This window comes from Procambarus clarkii, chromosome 62 (genome assembly GCF_040958095.1).
Source record: "Procambarus clarkii isolate CNS0578487 chromosome 62, FALCON_Pclarkii_2.0, whole genome shotgun sequence".
Lineage (NCBI taxonomy): Eukaryota > Metazoa > Arthropoda > Malacostraca > Decapoda > Cambaridae > Procambarus > Procambarus clarkii.
Genome location: NC_091211.1, coordinates 26,323,213 through 26,342,783, shown reverse-complemented (window position 1 = coordinate 26,342,783; position 19,571 = coordinate 26,323,213). Strand labels below are relative to the sequence as shown.

The window sequence follows — 19,571 nt, the reverse complement described above, 5'->3', positions numbered from 1 at the left end:
TCGGCGATACAATGCCTCCGCCCTCTTATTGGTCTACATTATTCAGTTAGATGGAAACTTCTGTCTTGTATAAAACAGAAATTGTTGTTCTTTTGTACAACAACAAGGTTATTGAGCAAAAGGACGTATTTCTTATCTTGCATTTTATTCATATAAGCGTTGGCATTCCCAACAACAGCCAATCACAGGAAGGTATTTGTTGGAAACTCGAACAAAGTCTTCAACACAGTTGACTCCTAATGAACTCTAACAATAAATTCGTTTAATAAACGAGTATTTAGGGTCAAGTTACAGATGAACATTATAGGATGTTTATAGAACTGTTGACATCAAATTACACTTATAACAAATTACCCCACAAAATACAACTAACGCCATCTCTTATTTTTCCAACGCACTATAAATAGCCAAACAGCAACCCATAAGGCGGGTTGTTGTGCTCGGGTAGGAGGTTCCTAGCTCCGCCCACAGATGGTATGGGGTGCATAATATATGGCATATCATTGGTAGATATTCTTTGTTGACATTCACACAACAGCCAATCACAGGAAGGGATCAGCTATAGGTGCCATCCACTTATAAGTAAATCATCTTAGTTCAGCCCACCAGTCCTGCTTATGGAATTCTGCTTTAACTTTAATTTACCCAAAAAAGTGAAATGTTAATTATTTAATTTGTTAATAAAGTGATAATTAAATATTGCAGGATATAACAGATGTTATATAAAAATGGGCTGGCTACCTAACTTGTGACGTTATTATTGGGGGTTGCCTTGACACAAATAATGATACGCTGTTCTGCCCTCTTATTCCAATAAATTATTCAGTTAGATGGAGATTTCTGTCAGGTGCAAAACAGAAATTGTTGTTCTTTTTCACAACAACCTTGTTGTTGTGCACAAGAACTTATTTCTTAGTTTAAATTGTATTCATAAAAGAGTGTTGGTATTCCTCGCAACAGCCAATCACAGGAAGGTATTTCTGGAAGCTCCGCCTCCTTATGGACTCAGCACATCGCTCTAGCTCATGGCTCTCTGTTTCATCTCTTGTATATACAAACTATGACTTTTTTCGATTAGTTATAATTAATAATAGGAGATATAAAAGTTTTTACGTAAAAGGGTTAAATTCTGCCATTAAATGAACTTTGTCTGGTATATTTACAAACATACACCAATTTATTACCATTCATCCATTATTAATTTCAAATGTAATGTATACTGTCTAGTTTTTTCCTCTCGCCATTACTTGGTGCAATATTTGAAAGTTGTCTATTTATCGATCTATCTATTATCTTGTATTTATATTTACAAGTTTCTGTGCTTGGAAGAAAACTGCATTAAATTGGGACTAATTTATTAAATAATATTATTTAGTATTAATTAATATATACAATTATTATTAATTACAATTATTTACAGCTTAGTTATTTTCATGTAACTCGCAATCGTACATTCTTAACATTAATAGCCCAAATTAGCACATCTTGCTTTTAAATTAGCCCAAAAAGTAGCAAGTAGCGAAATTAAAAATTTGGGAGCGCGGGGCTCTCAAAAGTAGCCCAATTCGCTACTTGTAGCCCAATCTGGCAACACTGGCTTACTGCGTAACCGCGTGACGTGGTGGAGGGCTCCCTGTAGTATTTCAAGCGTGGGTTGGACATATATATGAGTGGGATTAGATGGTTATAAATAGAAGCTGTCTCGTATGGGCCGGTCACCATTTGATCCGGGAGACATCTCCCGTCACGCAGGGTGCAGTCGCACCTCCACAGATCTCCAGTATCAGCTCTTGATACTGGTAATGGCTCAAAAGGGCCACCACTTACGGGCTATTCATGCCCGTGTCACCTCTTGGGTGGCTTAATCTTCATCTTCAAACTCTGGTCTGTCTGTGTGTGTGTCCAGAGAGGGAGGCCAAATCTTGGGGCTAGACTCACCCATCTTGGATGTCTGGAGTGGGGGGTAGAGGGAGAGATTAAACTTTGCAAGTCTTTACACATTTTCCAGTTTGTTGATGTGTTTCTTTGAGATGTGGGCACCATACAACAGCTGCATATTCTAACTTTGGTCTCACAAAGGTCGTGAACAATTTCTTTAATATTTTGCCATCCATGTATATAAAAGTAATTCTAAAATTGGAAAGCATAGCATAGGCTCCTCGCACAAAGTTATTTGTGTGGTCTTCAGTTGACAGTTCTCTGTCTATAACCACCGTAAATCTCTTATCAGCATTCTTTAAACCTTTTTCACATCATTTTTGGGTTGTGTCTCATATTTTATTCTATTCTACATTCCATGATGTGGCATTTATTTACATTAAATTCTCTTTACCAAATGTTGATCCATACTCTTATTTTCTCCAAGGCTTCTCGAAGAATATAACAATCGTTTAAGTTTCTTATCTTAGCATTATCAGTTTAGTTTATTTATTATGCACCTGTACCCATCTTGTGGGCAGAAGTGGAAAGGGTTACAAAGGCACATAATGGGCTCATGGACTGAATCCCACAATTCATTTAGCTAAGCAAGTTACAATCTTGATGAGCACGTTACAAAATTCAATACAGTTACATCAGCAAAAATGTTCATATAATTCTGTATTCCTTCTGGCAGATCTTTTATGTAAACAATGAGCACTACCGGTGCAAGAACTGAACCCTGTGGTACTCCACTAGTGACATTTCTCCAGTCTGATACATTGCCTCTGATTAATGCCCTCATTTCTCTGTCAGATGGAGATGGAGAGTGAAGTTAAACTGCCATTCCTAGATGTAATCATTCCCATAACCTGGCTAGCAGCTTCTGGGAACTAAATGTAAATATGGTCCAGTTTAAATAATTGGTATAATGTTTGTGTATGTGGCAGATTTGCTTTGAGTAAATAGTTGGTGTTTTAATGATCTAAGATATATTGCCATATCCAGGATATTAATGGTTATTAAACATAAACTTAAGCTACATTAAATTTTTAAATACTAGTGTCTTGCATCAAAGTTGGCTCAAAATTTTGTGTGTTTTATGAGATTTTGCTCAATGAAATGGAAAATATAGGAATAAGGGGTTTACTTTAACCCTTCAGTATTTTGGCTTCTGATCATTGAGTGGGTGGTTTAGTCTTTTGACATGGGAATATTTCCTTCATTTTCAGATTCCACTGGCATTTTTTGTCATGTCTGGGTCATCAGCCTTTCATTGCGAGCCTTTTTTTCTCAACATTGTAGCTTCAGGGAACCACTGAAGTTTGCCCCAGGAAAGAGGTGGCTCCCCTTCCTGACAGTAGTTAGTAGAGCTGCCAACTTGTGGCTGTCGGGATAGTTAGTGAAGTGGGTGCTTGAAAAATATCAAGAGATGATTTGATGGTTCTATATCAGACAAAAAAAAAAATGAGGACGATTGTCTTAAATGGTTCATGTGTGCCAACGGACAGTTCTCTGTTCCCTGGCACACCGATCTCCACCCTATATAACAAATGGCAAAACTACAGGAAGTGTACTTAAAACACCAAAAGGTTACACAAGAGCTAGTGTATGCATTAAATTCTGTGACAGTGATATAATCATGGGAAGCCACTAAGTTGCCACTTAGTACAGGTTCTTTAATTAAAATTGATGTTCTATTTAACCTGATGTGGTCTGCCAAGAGATCATCGATTATAATTAAATTAAGTTCTTTGTTCACACATTTCATGGTCACATTTACATTTATTGTGTTTTGTATTACCCCAATTACATTTTTTACTGAAATTAACAAATTAAATAAATTTAGGTAATAAAAATTTATGCCCCTGCTTTTTTGATGGAAAATAATTGTTTAATCACACATTGTACTCTGGACTTGTGTAGGTCATAAATGCAAGTTCAAGTTCCTATATTTCTAAAAACAGTACAGTATTATTTAGTAAGTGAAGGATATTTAAACTGGCATTACGAGGATATTAACATATATTTCAAAATTAGCAGCAAAACTGGGATACTATCAGAATATAATTTATGTACATTATACCCAAAAGCTATAATATAATTATATGAGCAGCTTCATTACTGCACAAGAGAAATATGTATTTTTGAATTAATTAAACAACATACAATTCGGATAATTCATAGACACTACTGAGCAAAATAGACTTGTAGTATGACATAATACTTTATGAACTACAACCTTGTTTACCTATATTACACTCTTACCTCACTCACATTAACCATATACACTGTGAGGGAGGCAAGAATATGTAATCTCACTTACATACAGTCATTATCATTACCTCATTTCCCACTTTCATGGGGTGGGGTCTCAACCCGGAGAAAGAAGAAGAGTGTAATATATTAACAAATTATAGATATTAATAATAAAAGATAAAAAATATAACTTGTGTATTATGTCATTCACATTACAATATATAAAGCATCAGAGATAGACAAGCACCACCACACTCCAGCATTCATCCGCAGCAGCTACATACCACTTCACGAGACAAGTGTACAGTGCTCTTCGTGCACCACCACACTCCAGCATTCATCCGCAGCAGGTACCCACCGCTTGATAAAACATTGTGGACATTGCTCGTCATGAAATGTCACATACATTGCATACAAATACATTCACGCCATTCTTACAAACTGTTTCCACCCAGCTCTGTTTCTCACATGCTGTGTGTTGGCCACACTCTCTTTCTCTCTCCTCGCTTCCTCTCACAGTCACCATGTCTGTGCACCTTAAGTGACAGCATAATGCTAGTTCATGTGGCAAATCAAGTGGGAGTATAATGCTGGATCCTGTGGCAAACCAAGTGACAGAATAATGTTATATCATGTGATATATCAAGTGAGAGTATAATGCTGGATGGCATAAAAATCTTAATAAAAAAAAAATATATAAAGTTTAATTTAAAAACTTCACGTTAGCAGGATGTTCTTCTTAACAATATTCTTCATAACATCAACATGACCTGGAAAAAAACAGTGGTCATTAATATAGAATACATTAACTAGAATTTATAATGCAAATTTAAAACATTTTCAAGCACAACAAACACTAAATAACTTTAGGCATTGTATTTTGTGGCTATGTTACAAAATAATAATTCATGGTAGCTTGTCATAAAATCTTTGCTTGAGAAGCATGCTAAAAATAATCATGTTCTTCACTACCATTACTGTTTGCCTTATGTACTCTGGCAGCAGCAAACGTTACTGGCAACAGTACGTACCCATTCGAAGTTGAATGTACATAGCCAGCATGATGACCTGTGCAGGCATACTGCCATTGCTTTCTGTCCACACCTATAGGAAAACACAAATTAAAATGACTTGGAACTGTTGTAAGCATTACTTGCTGTTCATACCTCCACAAAAACAATTAAGGTAAAATTGACAATTTAACCCCTGCACTGCGCCTGGGGTAGCTGGTGCAGCATGTGCTACCTGAGGTTACCCTCTAAATAATGAGGCCCTTGCATCTAGGAGGGGTGCTCACCATTTTTTTTTTCCCAAGATGGCATAGGTTTATTGGAGGCCTGAGGCAGCAAATATGAGCCCCGTGTATGTGTATGAGTTTTAAATCTTGTGTGGTACTATAAATCATGTGTGACTCGCACACTGATCAATATGGTGCAATTGTCCCCATTGCACCAGAGGGGGAAATTAATATAAGTTGCACTTTTATCAATTTCAATAATTATAATTTATTAACAAAGTAATATTAAATTACAACTTTTCTTACCTCTTTGAGCAAATTATTGGCTTTTTCCAATTCTCCCCTCAGAGTATATGCAACACTAAGATTGTACCTCATCACCTGCATAGCTGTTGCTGTTGAGCCCAGGTACCAGCCTGAAATAAATACATTATAATATGCTAAGCAAAGGAAGGAACATAATGCAACACACTACTTACGTACGTACATAAGGCCCTCGCATAACATCATTATTCTAAAAATTCTTTTAAATGAAGGATAATTCTGTTGGGATTAATATGCATTATTTTATATGCTGGGATTTAGACCTTGAGCATAATAAATACAAACTCACCTTGATTGGAAACATTAAGTGTTGGACTTGGGCCAGTTTCCTGTGCTGACGGAGAGAGGGTCAAGTCTCCCACTAATCGAGGATCAAGGTGGGCAACAGCCTCGGATACTTTACCCAAAGATATAAGAGCTTCCCCAGCATACAGGTGTCCCAACAGTCTAGAAGAGGAATCAAATTCTTAAAAGTAAATTTTTCCCTTTTTTCTATTAAAATATGAAATAAAATTCAAAATCTATTGCTTACACCTTTATAAATGTTTATCATTTATTACAGGTATGCAAACACACAAATGAATAAAAACACAAACTGAGGGAAGTGATAGACAGATGGGTCTAGGGAGAAGAAGAGAGGACAACACACACACACAGTTGCCATGAATTGGCTCCACCCCACGTGGTTTATTGAAATGATATTCCACTATGCCGATAACCAAACCACACGTTACAAAACGAAGAAACAACAAAGTTTCGGTGCACCCTGGAACATTATCAAGTTGTGTGATTCTCACACAACTTGATAATGGTTTAGTCATTGTATTTTCAGCCACGTTATTGTGATTCCACTATACTGTACTGCTATAATAACAAAAACAGTAAGCTCACAAATATTAGAAAATATTATGAGAAAGGTCACCACAAGGAAGGTTATGTTAAGAGGTATGGTACAATTGTGCAGTCACTGGCCTCTGGTAGGTAAGATAAGGAGGCAAGACTAGAATGCAACATTCTTTATAGTCAAATCAAATATAAAGGAAACTAAATACATGTATTAGGAAACTACCAGTAATGCATGTAAAGATCACTCAATATAAATATAAAGATATATACAAACTGGCCAAAAGTATTGGTAACATTAACAGGCGACGACAAAAACTTACTTGTAAACTCCAGGTATTTTTGGATGAGTGACTAGAAGTTTTTCTGCATGTCTGAGTGCTGTAGAGTAGTCTGAGAGGCAAAGACTGACATATGCACTGCACGCTAGTGCTGAGACCCGCAGACTCACCACTTCTGTCCCTCGCAAGGGAGAAGAGGGCCCAGCAGGGTACAGCTCGGGCATTACACCTACACAAATATATTTTAGTTAATGATTAACAAAAACATAACATATAAACTTTAAATGTGACACTAAGTAAGACACAAAGCATTTTGTGTAGTACTGAGAAAACTTTATCCAATGTTTTCTATTATACAAACTTAAAAGAAAGTACTTGAAGTGTAACACAAACCATAACAAAGCATGCAAAGAATTTAATTAGAGGTAATTTTCTGGCAAGAAATGATAAAGGCTTACTGAGAATAAAATATGTAAGAGGATAATAAAAGCAAGTGGACAATATTATTTTGAGCCACGAGTAATAGTGAAAAAGAAAGATGACTAATTGTTATACAGTCATATAGTACGTCAGCTTTAGACAAAGCAAGCACGTAAAACAAACCAGTTTACTACCTGAAGCTTCCTGTTCATCGGTAAGTGAGGCAGTAGATGCATTTTCTGGTAGAAGTGTGAGTGCATTACTAAGACACAGTCGAGCAAACTCTAGGGTGGGCTCAGGAAATGCAGCATCTGATTCGGACTGTGGATCACAGCTGCAACGGGTTGACAAAAAATTATTTAATTATATACAGTATTCAATATTTACACACGTTTTCCTGTGTGCATGAATTGAGGCTAGTCCAAGTTAACACACACAACAGATCCACCATATAGTATACTATTCAGAATTTTTATGAAATTTTGTTCCATAAATTTTACCTTTCACAAAGCAGTTAATTAATAGCACTCAACTAAAACTAAACTTTACAAGATCTTACAGTGTAAATGACAAATGTAGCCACCACCACCACCAGAGAACCCAGTGACAACTACACGATATATATTCCTGCACTGACCTAATATATAAGGCAGCAGTACTTTTCAATGCAGCTTGCCCCTCTCCAACAACCTTTTGTTTTATTTTCCTGTTAGGGTCATGACTGACAGTGACCAAGGCAGCAATGTATCAATGCACAAAAAGTGCAGAGATTTTCTGGTTTATAACCAGAAGCATCAGCAATAAATGCATTGGCAGTATCCTCCAATTATACTTGACCATGGTGAGGCCCTTAGACTATGCCATCCAATTCTGCTCACCGTAATACAGAATGCACATCAATTCCCTTGAGAAAATCTAACTTAGGACAACCAGACTAACTCCTGGTGTTCGGGACCTCCCATATGAGGAGATATTAAGTCTACTTGGCCTGCATTCCCTGGAGAAAGGGGAATACCTTGATATGACCAAGGTATACGTGGATGAAGAGGTATCAACAAGGAAGATACAAGTAAGGTCTTGAAACTATTAGACCAGGTTACAATACCCCAACAATGGCCATAAGGATGGAGATGTTCAAATTCAGGAAGGATATGAGGATGTACTTATTTAGCAACAGGGTTGTAAGGAAAGGAATAGGTTGCTGTCCAACATCAAAGAACTGCCATTGCTAGTAATAAATAGAGGCACAATAGATATATGGGGAAGAGGAGTTGGCCAGATGGACCAACAGATATACAATCAGCCCACTGCAGGGACTCCTCGTTATGTTAGGTTTTTATCAGCAATGCCACACATTTGTGAAACAAATCCTCTACATTATTGCAACTTTTAATGGTGAACTCTTTCTTTTAATGACAACTTTCAGGTGTACTGAAAGTTTCTAGGAAGGCATTAACTGTTCAATTTGCTTATAATAATTATAAAATTTTAAATTTGTGTAGGCCTATTTATAATATGTATATCTGCATATCAGAATAAATGGTTGTGCTTTTGTGCAACATATGCTATCCGAATTGATATAACATACATGTATATTTCATTCATTTGAACAAATTCAGTCCTAGAAGGCTAACAAGGTTCTGCTAAAACACTTCCAAAAGCTTAAAGACAAAAAAGTAATTATTTAATTTTTCAATATATAAAACCAATTTCAACACGACTTACCATTTCCTGTTGTGGTCACTGATGCACGTGGCAAGGCAGATTTTGCGGTGAAGGCCAAGCCCTACTGTGCCTTGTACGATGGCCTTCTTGCTACCCATATCTTCACCAAGACCCTGCATGGCACAAACAAATATTACATTTCTAAAACGTGACAAACTCCAGCACGAGGAGCTTCTAAATAGCTTGTACCATATTTACAAGATAAGTGCTTCATAGTCTCTATGACTTGGAACCTTCTTTTGACATTTACTTACAAAATGAGTGAGAATTGTTGCAATAATAGTGATAATATCGAGAAGTCATAATGTTGTGATAATAGCAATACTAAAATAATAACCCAAGTCATACAAATGACATGAAAGTGATGACATTTCTTAATGTCAGGATTAAAGAACACAAAAGTGTTCTTACCAACAATGAACAATGCTCTCTTCATTCATGTTAATGACTAAAATAATCCTAGTTTGATGTTCAAGCAAAATAATCTTGACTACCTCTATTCTATAGAGATGTGGTCTTACTGAATAAACTCTCCCACACAACATGCTCAGCATGAGCCTTAGTTCTGGCTTTGTTGCTGCTGAATCTTGCCTTTCTCAGTACAGTACAGTACTGTACATAGTTAGATGCTGTATCGTCTTAGCAAGTGTGATCTTGGTTATCTGCCCCTCTGCAGATATCCCTGATGGTTCATACTAGCCAGGTTCCATTTAAATCTGTCCCCTCTTCAGATATATTACTTACAGATTTGTGGACAGCTATACAGCATTCTGCGAGTCGAAGCCACAGCCGAGGATTCATGGAGTGCACTTGTAGAACTTCCAGCAGAAAATCAAAAGCTTTATCAGGCTTATTCATATGTAGAAGGGTAACTCCCAGATTGTAGTAAAGTTGCGGCTGAACGTTGCTGCTTAGCTGGTAGAGAGGACGACTAGATAATGTATCACCTGTGTTGTAGAAAGATTAATTAGTGGTTTCAAAAAGCTCTTTGGATTTAAACAAGAGATACTCGTTTCCCTATTAAATATTTCATCAATATACAGTATTCACTTAAATCCTATAAATTTTTTAAATGTTATTATACTGTATTTGATAATAAAGCACTATATGTAAGCCAACTTGGATCCGAGTGATACTCATCATGTAGACCATTTCGATCTAAATAATATATTTTTTGAATGTTGACCAGACCACACACTAGAAATTGAAGGGACAACGACGTTTCGACTTGAGAATGGTCCAGGACGGACCGAAACGTCGTCGTCCCTTCAATTTCTAGTGTGTGGTCTGGTCAACATACTTCAGCCACGTTATTGTGACTCATCGCCTGCATATTTTTTGAAGGCGAAGTTTCCATGCTTGAATACACTAGTCCTTGTACAGGAGATCTGTAAAGCTAATTGAACAATTTTGTGTCATTGCATTCAAATGAACATGTGATCATTCCTTGAGTTTGGTTGACTTTTGTCATGGGTGGTCCTGTCATATGTGTGGGTCATAACAATATGCATTACTACAGTATTGCCATACTAATGGCAACACTTCTCTAATACTACACCTGTGGCAGAAACCTTCACATCATAGTTATAGTTAACAAAACATTAACAGCAACTTGGCAAGTTGGACAGCTATTATAAAAGCCAATCAAACTCTAGAAATAATCTTGCATACATTTGAAAAGGCACAGCATTACAAATTCCTTAAACAACCCTAGCTGAACTATTCTAGAGTATTCAAGCATAGACACCTTGCCTTGAAATGACATTATCACACTAGAAAAGGTTAAGAGTAGGGCAACATAATTCATGCAAGAACTAAGGCACCTGGAAATACTAGGAAAGGCTGAAGACAAACTCTGAGAACTTTTCAAAACAAGGAATGACAGGATTAACTCAACCATTCCTTTAAGAGATCTATCGTGATACAAAAGAGGAAACAGTTTAGTTAGCCAAACCAAAGTAGCATACAGAACACAAGTTCTTCATACAATGAGAAGCAAAGCTACAGAACAGCAAAAACACTGAAGCTACGAGAGAGCTGCATTTAATTAAATACACTTGGGGAAACTATAAAGAAGACTGACTGAACCAACAAGCAACCCGTTTCCGATCCCTAGCAGGTTGTATGTGCCTACTCATGTTTCCTATTGCCTTAGCATGTACATTTGTATAAATACAGTACCTGGCAGTGTTGATGAGTTTGACTCTTCAGATAATTGTGTTTCTTGGAGAGCCTTTTGCAGGTAGAGGCAAGCTACGGTGGGCTTTCCCAGACCAAGATGTATTACACCTAGATTGTTGTAGTACATCACACCTAAACTAGGACCGTAAGTTCTAGTTCACAAAGAGAAAACAAAAGTTACTTTACTCACTTAAGCTTATAAAACTAAGATGTTCACAATACAGACAATGATGATTTTTATAGAAAACAGTAAAATTTAATATTCAGTATCATTACCCATTTTGCAACGAAAAGTGACAAGCATTTTATAGCTCGTTTTGTAAGTCATGTGGCAATTGCATAGCACCTTTTCTATTTTATATTTCTGTTAGTATTCCAGTATAAATATACACCCATACAACTGCTGTATATTTATACTGGGAAATCTCATGTATTTTGTAAATAAAAATGTAATCATTCTCACGTTATTCTAAACTTGGCCAAAGTAGCGAATGCATTTACTACTTGTGCCTGCACAAGGGTATGCAATCATAGAAACATAGATTAATGTAGAAAACAGAACTAGTAAATAAAAGTATACAAATTATTTCATGCTGATAGACAAATTAGATTGTCTATCCGAGTAAGTTGAGATTAAGAAGACCTGGTTATTATTGGGATGGAAATAATATTGTTAATTTATGGAGTACATTACTAAGTAACAATAGACATGTATTTGTTTAAAGTGTAGGTTGCATGAACATATGAAAAGCTGTGGCTGGATATAACAAAATGACTTTACATGGAGAATTATAGTAGGTCCTGCATTTTCCTCGATTTTTGTATTTGTGTTCACATGCATCTGTGTGTATTACCTGTGTATGTACACACACACACACACACACATGTAATCGTGGGTGTGAAAGAGCTCTAGTTCACATAATGCACAAGTAAAAATAATTGTAATACACAATGTACTTACAGACTAGGTGGTGGTATTGCTGCACATTGATTGAGAACTTTAATTGCCTTCCGAAAATTGCCTCGAAGATATTCTAATTGACTCTTCAGACTAATAAGAGTTACATTCTGCCAAAAAACAAAAAATATTATTCAGTATGTATGTATGTATGCATACATAAATGTATTTACTATAAAACAAAAAGGACTTTATTTAATACTTAAGAACAACCTAATAAACAATAAAACCTTCATCAAAGGCAAGTGTGTTATACCAATTTATATGCCCAGATGAAGGATGTCACCGTCACTCTACTTCTATTGGTATGACCACCAAAAAGCTTTCCGAGAAGACTGACCTATCTAGGTCAGTCTAAAGGCTGGTGCCCCTAGAAACCATGTGCAACATGGTTTCTAGGGGCGTTGAAATGCATAGGGCCTGGTTATGTACACCAACCCCTAGACATAGTATACATCAGAATGCCTAGGGGCTGGTACCCTAGCTGGTTTGGGGGTACACGTGTATCCATCCTCACTGACACCTACACACACCTCAGTACTGATCAAGCATGTGATGCAGCCAACCGCATGAAAACATCAAAATCAAACAAGTACAGGCAACTGGAAAGTCAGCACACCCTTGTTCCCGTAGTATCCATGATGATCGGCCCCCCTGGAGTAAGAGTGCCCTGAGCCGTCTCAAAGAACTGGGTTCCAGGCTCGTTGGCACCACCAGACCCAAGGGCTGTCCGTTTTCTGTTTCACTACCTCAGTGTGGAGATCCAGAGGGGAAATGCCTGCTATGTTTTCGGTTCTTGTCCGGAAGCAGATGAGCTCCACGAGATCCACAACTTTTAACATGATGTAGCAACATGTGCATGTCGTGGCCTAGTTGGTTAAAGCATATACTGTACTTGAGAGTACCCATTGTGCAGGTTCGAAGCCTTTTATCATGGCTTCAACTGATATTCTCACCAATACCTCACTTTAACGTGATTTCTTTGTGGACTAAGGTATACCTTTGCACTATAGCGTACAAGGTACTGTATACACATGTATTTTTAGTATACTACAACTAAGGTACACATAAGTACTGTAGTACAGTAAGTATAATGGTATCCAGTAGATCGTCCTATTAGGGAGTGAAATTGTCAAGTTCCATTTATACATTATTGTGACATGCAAAGATCCAAGGCAAATAATTAAAGGTTCTGCAAGGGGCCACAATACCCAATTTCAGAAGCAAGCTTTGTTTTATTATAAATGTGTGTGTTTTAAATTACAAATTAATGTAAAGAAAGCAGTGGCAAAATAAAGTAGGAATTTCCTACCCTCAGCAAGGATATATAATTAAGAAATTAACATAATCATGCACTGCTAACTTGTTATTTGACCATCAAATGTGAAGGGGTATATATATACAGTAGACAGGTTTTCCTTACCAAAGAATTGCCAGCAGTAACGGCATGTGTGACAATTGTTTTCAACTCTTTTTTGGCTACCCTGAGAGCTCTCATCATTAGCAATGACCTAACTCTTAATTGCTGCAGCTTTCCTCTCAGCTGCTCTTGGGTGGCACTACATCGTATTTCATCTGTGGTAGTGCTTGTGCTGCTACTACTGCTGCTACTACTGCTGCTACTGCTGCTGCTGGTGCTGCCAGTACCTCCAGACACACTACTTTTTTCAGGGGACCTAATGATGAACATAAATGTTAATTTTCACTAATATAGAACATCATACATGCAACAAGAAAGAGTTAAATGCAATGAAACACCTCTTGCTGGTCTGCCCTGCAGTAGCTTCCTGGAGCTTAAGCCCTGGTATAGATAAGCCTTCAGGATGAACCAAGTCTAAGAAATATGCTGGCCGACTGGGAACAAAGACCACAATCTGGTCCTCTCAAGGCAAGGCAAATGGGGATTAGAGATCGACCCGAACATAGGAAAACTGACCAGAAAATCTAGATGAAACAAAAGCTACTGCTTGAAAGAGAGGCAACACAAGAAAAACAAATCAAATGCTGGTTGGCATAAGGTGATTAATTATAGTTCCAACTTGCTTGACTGCTTCAAGATGGAAGTTCAAGACACCCAAGGTCCAAATGCACTAGCCACCAGTGCCAGCCCCCCAAAACATGAGAAAGAAAGGAATGACAGGGCTGGAATAGGGAGCTACCCTGGAGGGGGGGGGGGGGGGGAAAGGGGGGGGGGGAAGGGGGGGGAAGAAGGGGGGGGGGGAAAGGGGGGGAGTAGAAATAGCCTAAGCTACTCTATCCCTTTGAGATGTATTTTTTTTCTTGTCTCAATAAACATACTTGAACTTGAACTTGGGGAGCTACCAAGGCACTTACATTTAACACAATTTCTGGTTTGGCTCCCCTCAGTTGCTGCTCCCCAGAGCTTATTCACAGCAGCTCCTTGGAATTAGGAAAATAATCAAAGCTGGAATAAGGTTTACATGTACTGTAGTTGAAGATAGCAGAGGTGCATGCTCAGGAAGAGAAACATTAGCTTTGTGTCCAGCAACCAAAGCACCACACAATCATGGCAAGGACAAAAAAAAACATTCAATATGTAGGGAGCCAATATTCGAGGAGAGGAAAAAATACCCAGACCAGATCCAATGACCAAGAACACTTGGAGAGTGAGCTACCTGGAAGTTAAAAAGCCCTTGAGATTACTCGAGAAATAGGGAATCAAAATTGAACAAGAGGGGCTCCATCAAAGCCAAATGATACCAAACCTTTCATTAACATAATTTTCCCTATCTCAAGCATTGGTTTTTGTTTTGCTTTGACATTATGATCAGCTTTCCTTTTATTTTAGGTCAATCTCTTATCCCCATTCTTTCCTAAAGTTCTGGGAAGCTTTAAGGAGGCCTAACCAGAAAATATGGCATGCCATAAGTAGCATTGATTATATAATTAGTTTGACAATATAGGCCAACTTCAAAAGCAACATGAAATTTTATGCAATGCCTATATAGTTCTTCCTAACTGAATAAACATTGCCCTTTAGAATTAGGCTATGTCAACTAAATTCTTCTGTATATCAATTTACTATTGCTTACAAAGAAAAACTGTCTTCTTACTTGTTTTCTTTTTCCTGTTGTGGTTGCTTGTGGGAGGGTGTGTGGGGAAGGGGTTGGGGCAGGAAGGTAGTTTCCGTGTGAGCAATGACGGCAAGAGCCCTCTCGGGGTGGTGCGCCCCCAGGTGACACTCGGCCATCACCAGACACACACCTATTCCCACACTCTCCTCTGTGCAAGAGAACATTACATACAAACATATATAGTATACTCTCCTCATATATCCTGCTCACAGTTTCATCTTAAACAGCATTGTAATCAAATGATCTAATGAATTTCACTTTGTCCCAAGTACAGTACTCAAATATTTATATTGCTGCAGTTATTAACATTTCTTTGTAACAAGTCCTCTCCTACCCACTTTACATTAATTTGCCCCCTTGCAACAAACTAGAAATAAGAGCAAGGACAAAATTAAGAACCTGGTTGAAAGGTCAGTGTTTCAAGCAGGTAACAACGACTGTACAAGCAGGTGGTCAATCTCCTACTTTATTACCTTAATACATTATTTTAAATTTCACTATAATGTAAAATAATGGAAACAAATTCAAATGTTAGATACATAAAACTAGTAATTTATAATATACAACCTTTTATGTGCCTAGCTTGAATATAGATGAACAATACTGTAAACCCATAATATATATGGACTAAAACCTGCATACACAAACTTTCCACAGTAACACAAAACCCCATTCATGTAAAACTCTGTAGTTTATATGTTGTGTTTTTAGTGTTATAATTTCAGTACATTGAGGACTCCTGCAAAGCTGATGGGTCTATAGCTGTATTTTTCTAACAAATTTAACTTTTTTTTCCCTTCTAATATCGATGATTCCAGCCTTCTTGTTCCTAATCTATTAAATTCTATGCCTCACATTCTAATGTCAATAATGATTGGATAAAGGCTAAGTTCCTAGTTCTCTGTAACTTAAATTACAGGAAAATAGACTGTTAATGCATGATCTCGATGGAGGCAAGAACATAGAGGTTAAAATTATGGTTTTCACAATAAATACTTACTGACATAGTACATAATACAGGAGGGGAGAGAATGAACCGGCAACACAAGACATGGTACTCACCCAGAGAGGTGGATATCAAGGGTTTAAGACATGAGGCTTGGTGCCAGTGACCACTGTGAAATATATATATATTTTTGTGTTGTATGTTTATGTACATAATGGAGCTGAAAGAGGAGAGCAGGAGGAATAACAGGTACAGAGGAAGATGGGATCACAGGAGAGTGGGAGGATTTCTTCCAAGTCCAGTAGGAGGACACGCTAAAGGGCAACAAATGAGACTGAGTACATAGCACATAAATACATGGTAGCCACAGGATAGTACAGTACAGGTATATACCATTCAAGAAAGAAGGAGAGCAAAGTGATTAACCCATTATTCAAGACACAAAGCAAGAAGGTCAAAGACAGAAAAAAAGAGATGGTTTTGAAAAAGTACAGACAATAGTACAGAGGCAATAAGGTAGGCCAGAAATTAATACACTAGCCAGGAGAAAAGCAGACAGGCAGTTTGAAAATTAAATGGTTGCTAAAGCCAAAGAGCAGCCACTGTTACTATACAGCCATACAAGATGATAATCAATAGTAATGAACCAAGAAATTTGACTATGAAAAGAAAAAGTGTACTGTCCTCGCAGAAAGAAACAGGTTTGTAAAGAGCTCAATAGGAGATTTTATGATTGTGTCACAGCAAAAGACTACTACAAGTGGTACATGCAGACAGAATGGCTATACATTATATAACTGATATACAAGTCATAATGGAAGAATAGGAACCATTAAAAAATACATAAATGGTACTAAGAAGCAAATAAATTAGCACCCACATGAATTATATGCATGCAAAGGAGTAGGATCAGACCAGATTTTCCCATGGATATTGAGAGGCAGCAAATATGCCATGAACCCTCTGACTAACATCTATAATGAATTACTGTAGTAGGAAATGGGGAATTCCCAGAAACCTGAAAGACTGCAAATGTGATGCCCATACTAAAGCAATACAGAAGACACGAGGCCTTAAACTATAGGCCTACTAATGACTTGTATACTCTGTAAAACATTTAAGAAAATCAATAAGAGAATGGTGGAATATCTGGAGAGGACTAACTTTATGTCTGAAGCTAAAGGTATAGCATATGAACCTAATCAAGTTCAACAAAGTCAAAGTTTCAACACGAGAGACAAAAGGATGGCTACAATATATCTTCCTAGACTGAAGTGTGCAATATATGTAACTGCAATTTGTATTTGAGAAAAAAACATTATTACACTACAGTACTATATAGGCTACATATTTTTTAATATGCTAGTGTGGATGGAAGTACTGTAAGTATTTTTGGAGAAGGGAGAGGGGCAGATGACTATAAGAGGGGAATTACCAGGGAGAAAGTGCCAAGCCATTACAATTATATAGCACTTGGAAGGGGGTCAAGATAAGGATTGGAGATGGGATGGTTAATCACTTTTTGGAAGGAGACCTGTCAGGAAAGTAGCCTGTTTGGAAAAAGTGATATTAGAATACAGGGGTCAATGATTGTATATAAACTTGTACATAGTAAAAGGCAAGTCTTTCAAATTGAGGTCTTAGTAAAAGACCATGGGATGTAAGCTTACCTAAGGACTCCAAGCTTGTATACATCTTGTCCAGTAGTGAGAGTGAAGCTCGGTACTGGTGGAGGTGGTACAAGATGATGCAGTGGTTAAGGTGTATTACACTTCGGTCAACCTCATCTGTGGAGTCTACTTCATCAATCTTGAAGCCACACTGCATAGGAAGAAAATATTTTTATTCCAAATAGATATGACCCATTTAAAAAATATATTTTTTAGATGTGGTATATCAAGAATATAAAACCAGCATGGACACAGATTTAACAGAAAAGCTCTCACCTGTGAGCAAATATCTACCAACTGCTTGCGAAACGTTTCAGTCTTCTTCAGATCACTCTTGTAGTACTCGATTACAGCCTTATTCATAAGTACCTGCAAATTTCAACCTATGAATAAACCAGTTTGGAAAGAAATAGCACAGAAAAAAAAACTAAACAAGGCTAGAAACAATGAAAATAAACTGACAAAGTTATTCCTGTGTGATATTACCTCATTTTTACAGAAAAAGCTCAATTTTCCTGACCCACCATATCTAAACCACTTTAATATTTTTTCAGAATAACTTTTCTCGAGCATGTCAAAACTGGTACAGAAATAGGATACACAGTTTGAGGGCTAATATTCTCGCCCATCAGTGTGTTCTTGATCATAAACACTCAGGACATCTCGGGGTCATTCTCAGCGATGCTTAAAATGTTTATACTACATATATTTTTCTGTTTTGTTTCCCCTAGTTCTCGAGTTTTAACGTTAATGCTAACATCTCAAATTCTTAATTGGTTACCTCACATGGCTCCAGCACATTATGATATCTGGGAAACATCACTCAAACACCTGTACCTTTGCATCCTTTGGTCTGGAGCCTTGCAGCTGGTTCAAGTGTGTTAGAGCAGTAGCATAGTTGCCCTTTGTGAACTCCGACTGAGCAGCCTGGGCCCACTCTCTCTCCGTGTCCGTTGTGTCAGGCGTGTTGGTAGCCTCAGTGGCTGCTGTGGTCTCCTGAGGATCTTCCCCACTACTCTTACTTTCAGCCATCTCAATATATTACAAAAACCTGAAACAAAAGTATTTACTTGACAATAGGTATATATACCGAACGATGACATTCTTCTTAATTACGAGAGGGTCTGGCATGAGGGTATGGGAAGAGGGGGTCTGGCATGAGGGTATGGGAAGAGGGGGTCTGGCATGAGGGTATGGGAAGAGGGGGTCTGGCATGAGGGTATGGGAAGAGGGGGTCTGGCGTGAGGGTATAGGAAGAGGTGGTCTAGCGTGAGGGTATGGGGAGAGGGGGTCTGGCGTGAGGGTATGAGAAGAGAAGGTCTGGCATGAGGGGTGTGGCATGAGAGCCTGGCATGAGAGGTGTGGGAAGAGGTCTGGCGTCAACGTGAGGAGAGGTCAAGTCTGGGACTGTTGCCAGCTCTCACATGACAAATCCCTGCCAGTTAACTTTGGGCCGTCATATCATTACCTTGTAGAGACCTCACCCAGTCTCGTGTGCCTTATAATACGGCTAGTTAGCGTATGTTGGCGTTGGTGCGGGAAGCACTTGACACCCTCACCAGCCGACACCTTGACAACAACACAGCCATAGACAGACAAGTCACTGGAGGAGTGTGGCAGACCTGCCCCTCACAGTTCACCATCACACTAACAGATGACTCTCACACCCACGCGTTTTCTTTGATAATTTTAACACAAACCTTGCTATTTTAAAG

General features: G+C 37.9%; 1 protein-coding gene and 1 long non-coding RNA gene across 2 annotated transcripts; one reads left to right on the top strand and one right to left on the bottom strand.

The window, feature by feature from the left end:
• The first annotated feature begins 1,659 nt into the window (after positions 1-1,659).
• Positions 1,660-3,289, top strand: LOC138354288 (uncharacterized). Its single transcript, XR_011223539.1, has 3 exons — positions 1,660-1,799; positions 2,734-2,816; positions 3,150-3,289. It is a non-coding gene; the product is annotated as an uncharacterized lncRNA (long non-coding RNA).
• Positions 3,290-3,924: 635 nt separating this feature from the next.
• Positions 3,925-19,461, bottom strand: Not10 (CCR4-NOT transcription complex subunit 10). The gene is made up of 16 exons (XM_045755827.2): positions 19,325-19,461; positions 18,694-18,907; positions 18,133-18,225; positions 17,857-18,007; positions 15,220-15,388; positions 13,569-13,821; positions 12,149-12,255; positions 11,188-11,339; positions 9,751-9,953; positions 9,007-9,119; positions 7,476-7,615; positions 6,904-7,090; positions 6,027-6,184; positions 5,720-5,829; positions 5,208-5,280; positions 3,925-4,946 (listed from the first exon to the last, which is right to left on the bottom strand). The coding sequence occupies exons 2-16, from the start codon at positions 18,886-18,888 to the stop codon at positions 4,894-4,896; spliced, it is 2,157 nt and encodes a 718-aa protein (XP_045611783.1). The 5' UTR covers positions 18,889-18,907; positions 19,325-19,461; the 3' UTR covers positions 3,925-4,893.
• Positions 19,462-19,571: the final 110 nt, after the last annotated feature.

Excerpts from the sequence above, each read along its gene's own strand:
- Not10 (XM_045755827.2), bottom strand. The coding sequence starts at position 18,888 with ATGGCTGAAAGTAAGAGTAGTGGGGAAGATCCTCAGGAGACCACAGCA. Across the intron at positions 18,008-18,132 it reads TGGTAGATATTTGCTCACAG|TGTGGCTTCAAGATTGATGA; the intron begins GTGAGAGCTTTT and ends CTTCCTATGCAG. Across the intron at positions 4,947-5,207 it reads GTACATTCAACTTCGAATGG|GTCATGTTGATGTTATGAAG; the intron begins GTACGTACTGTT and ends GTTTTTTTCCAG.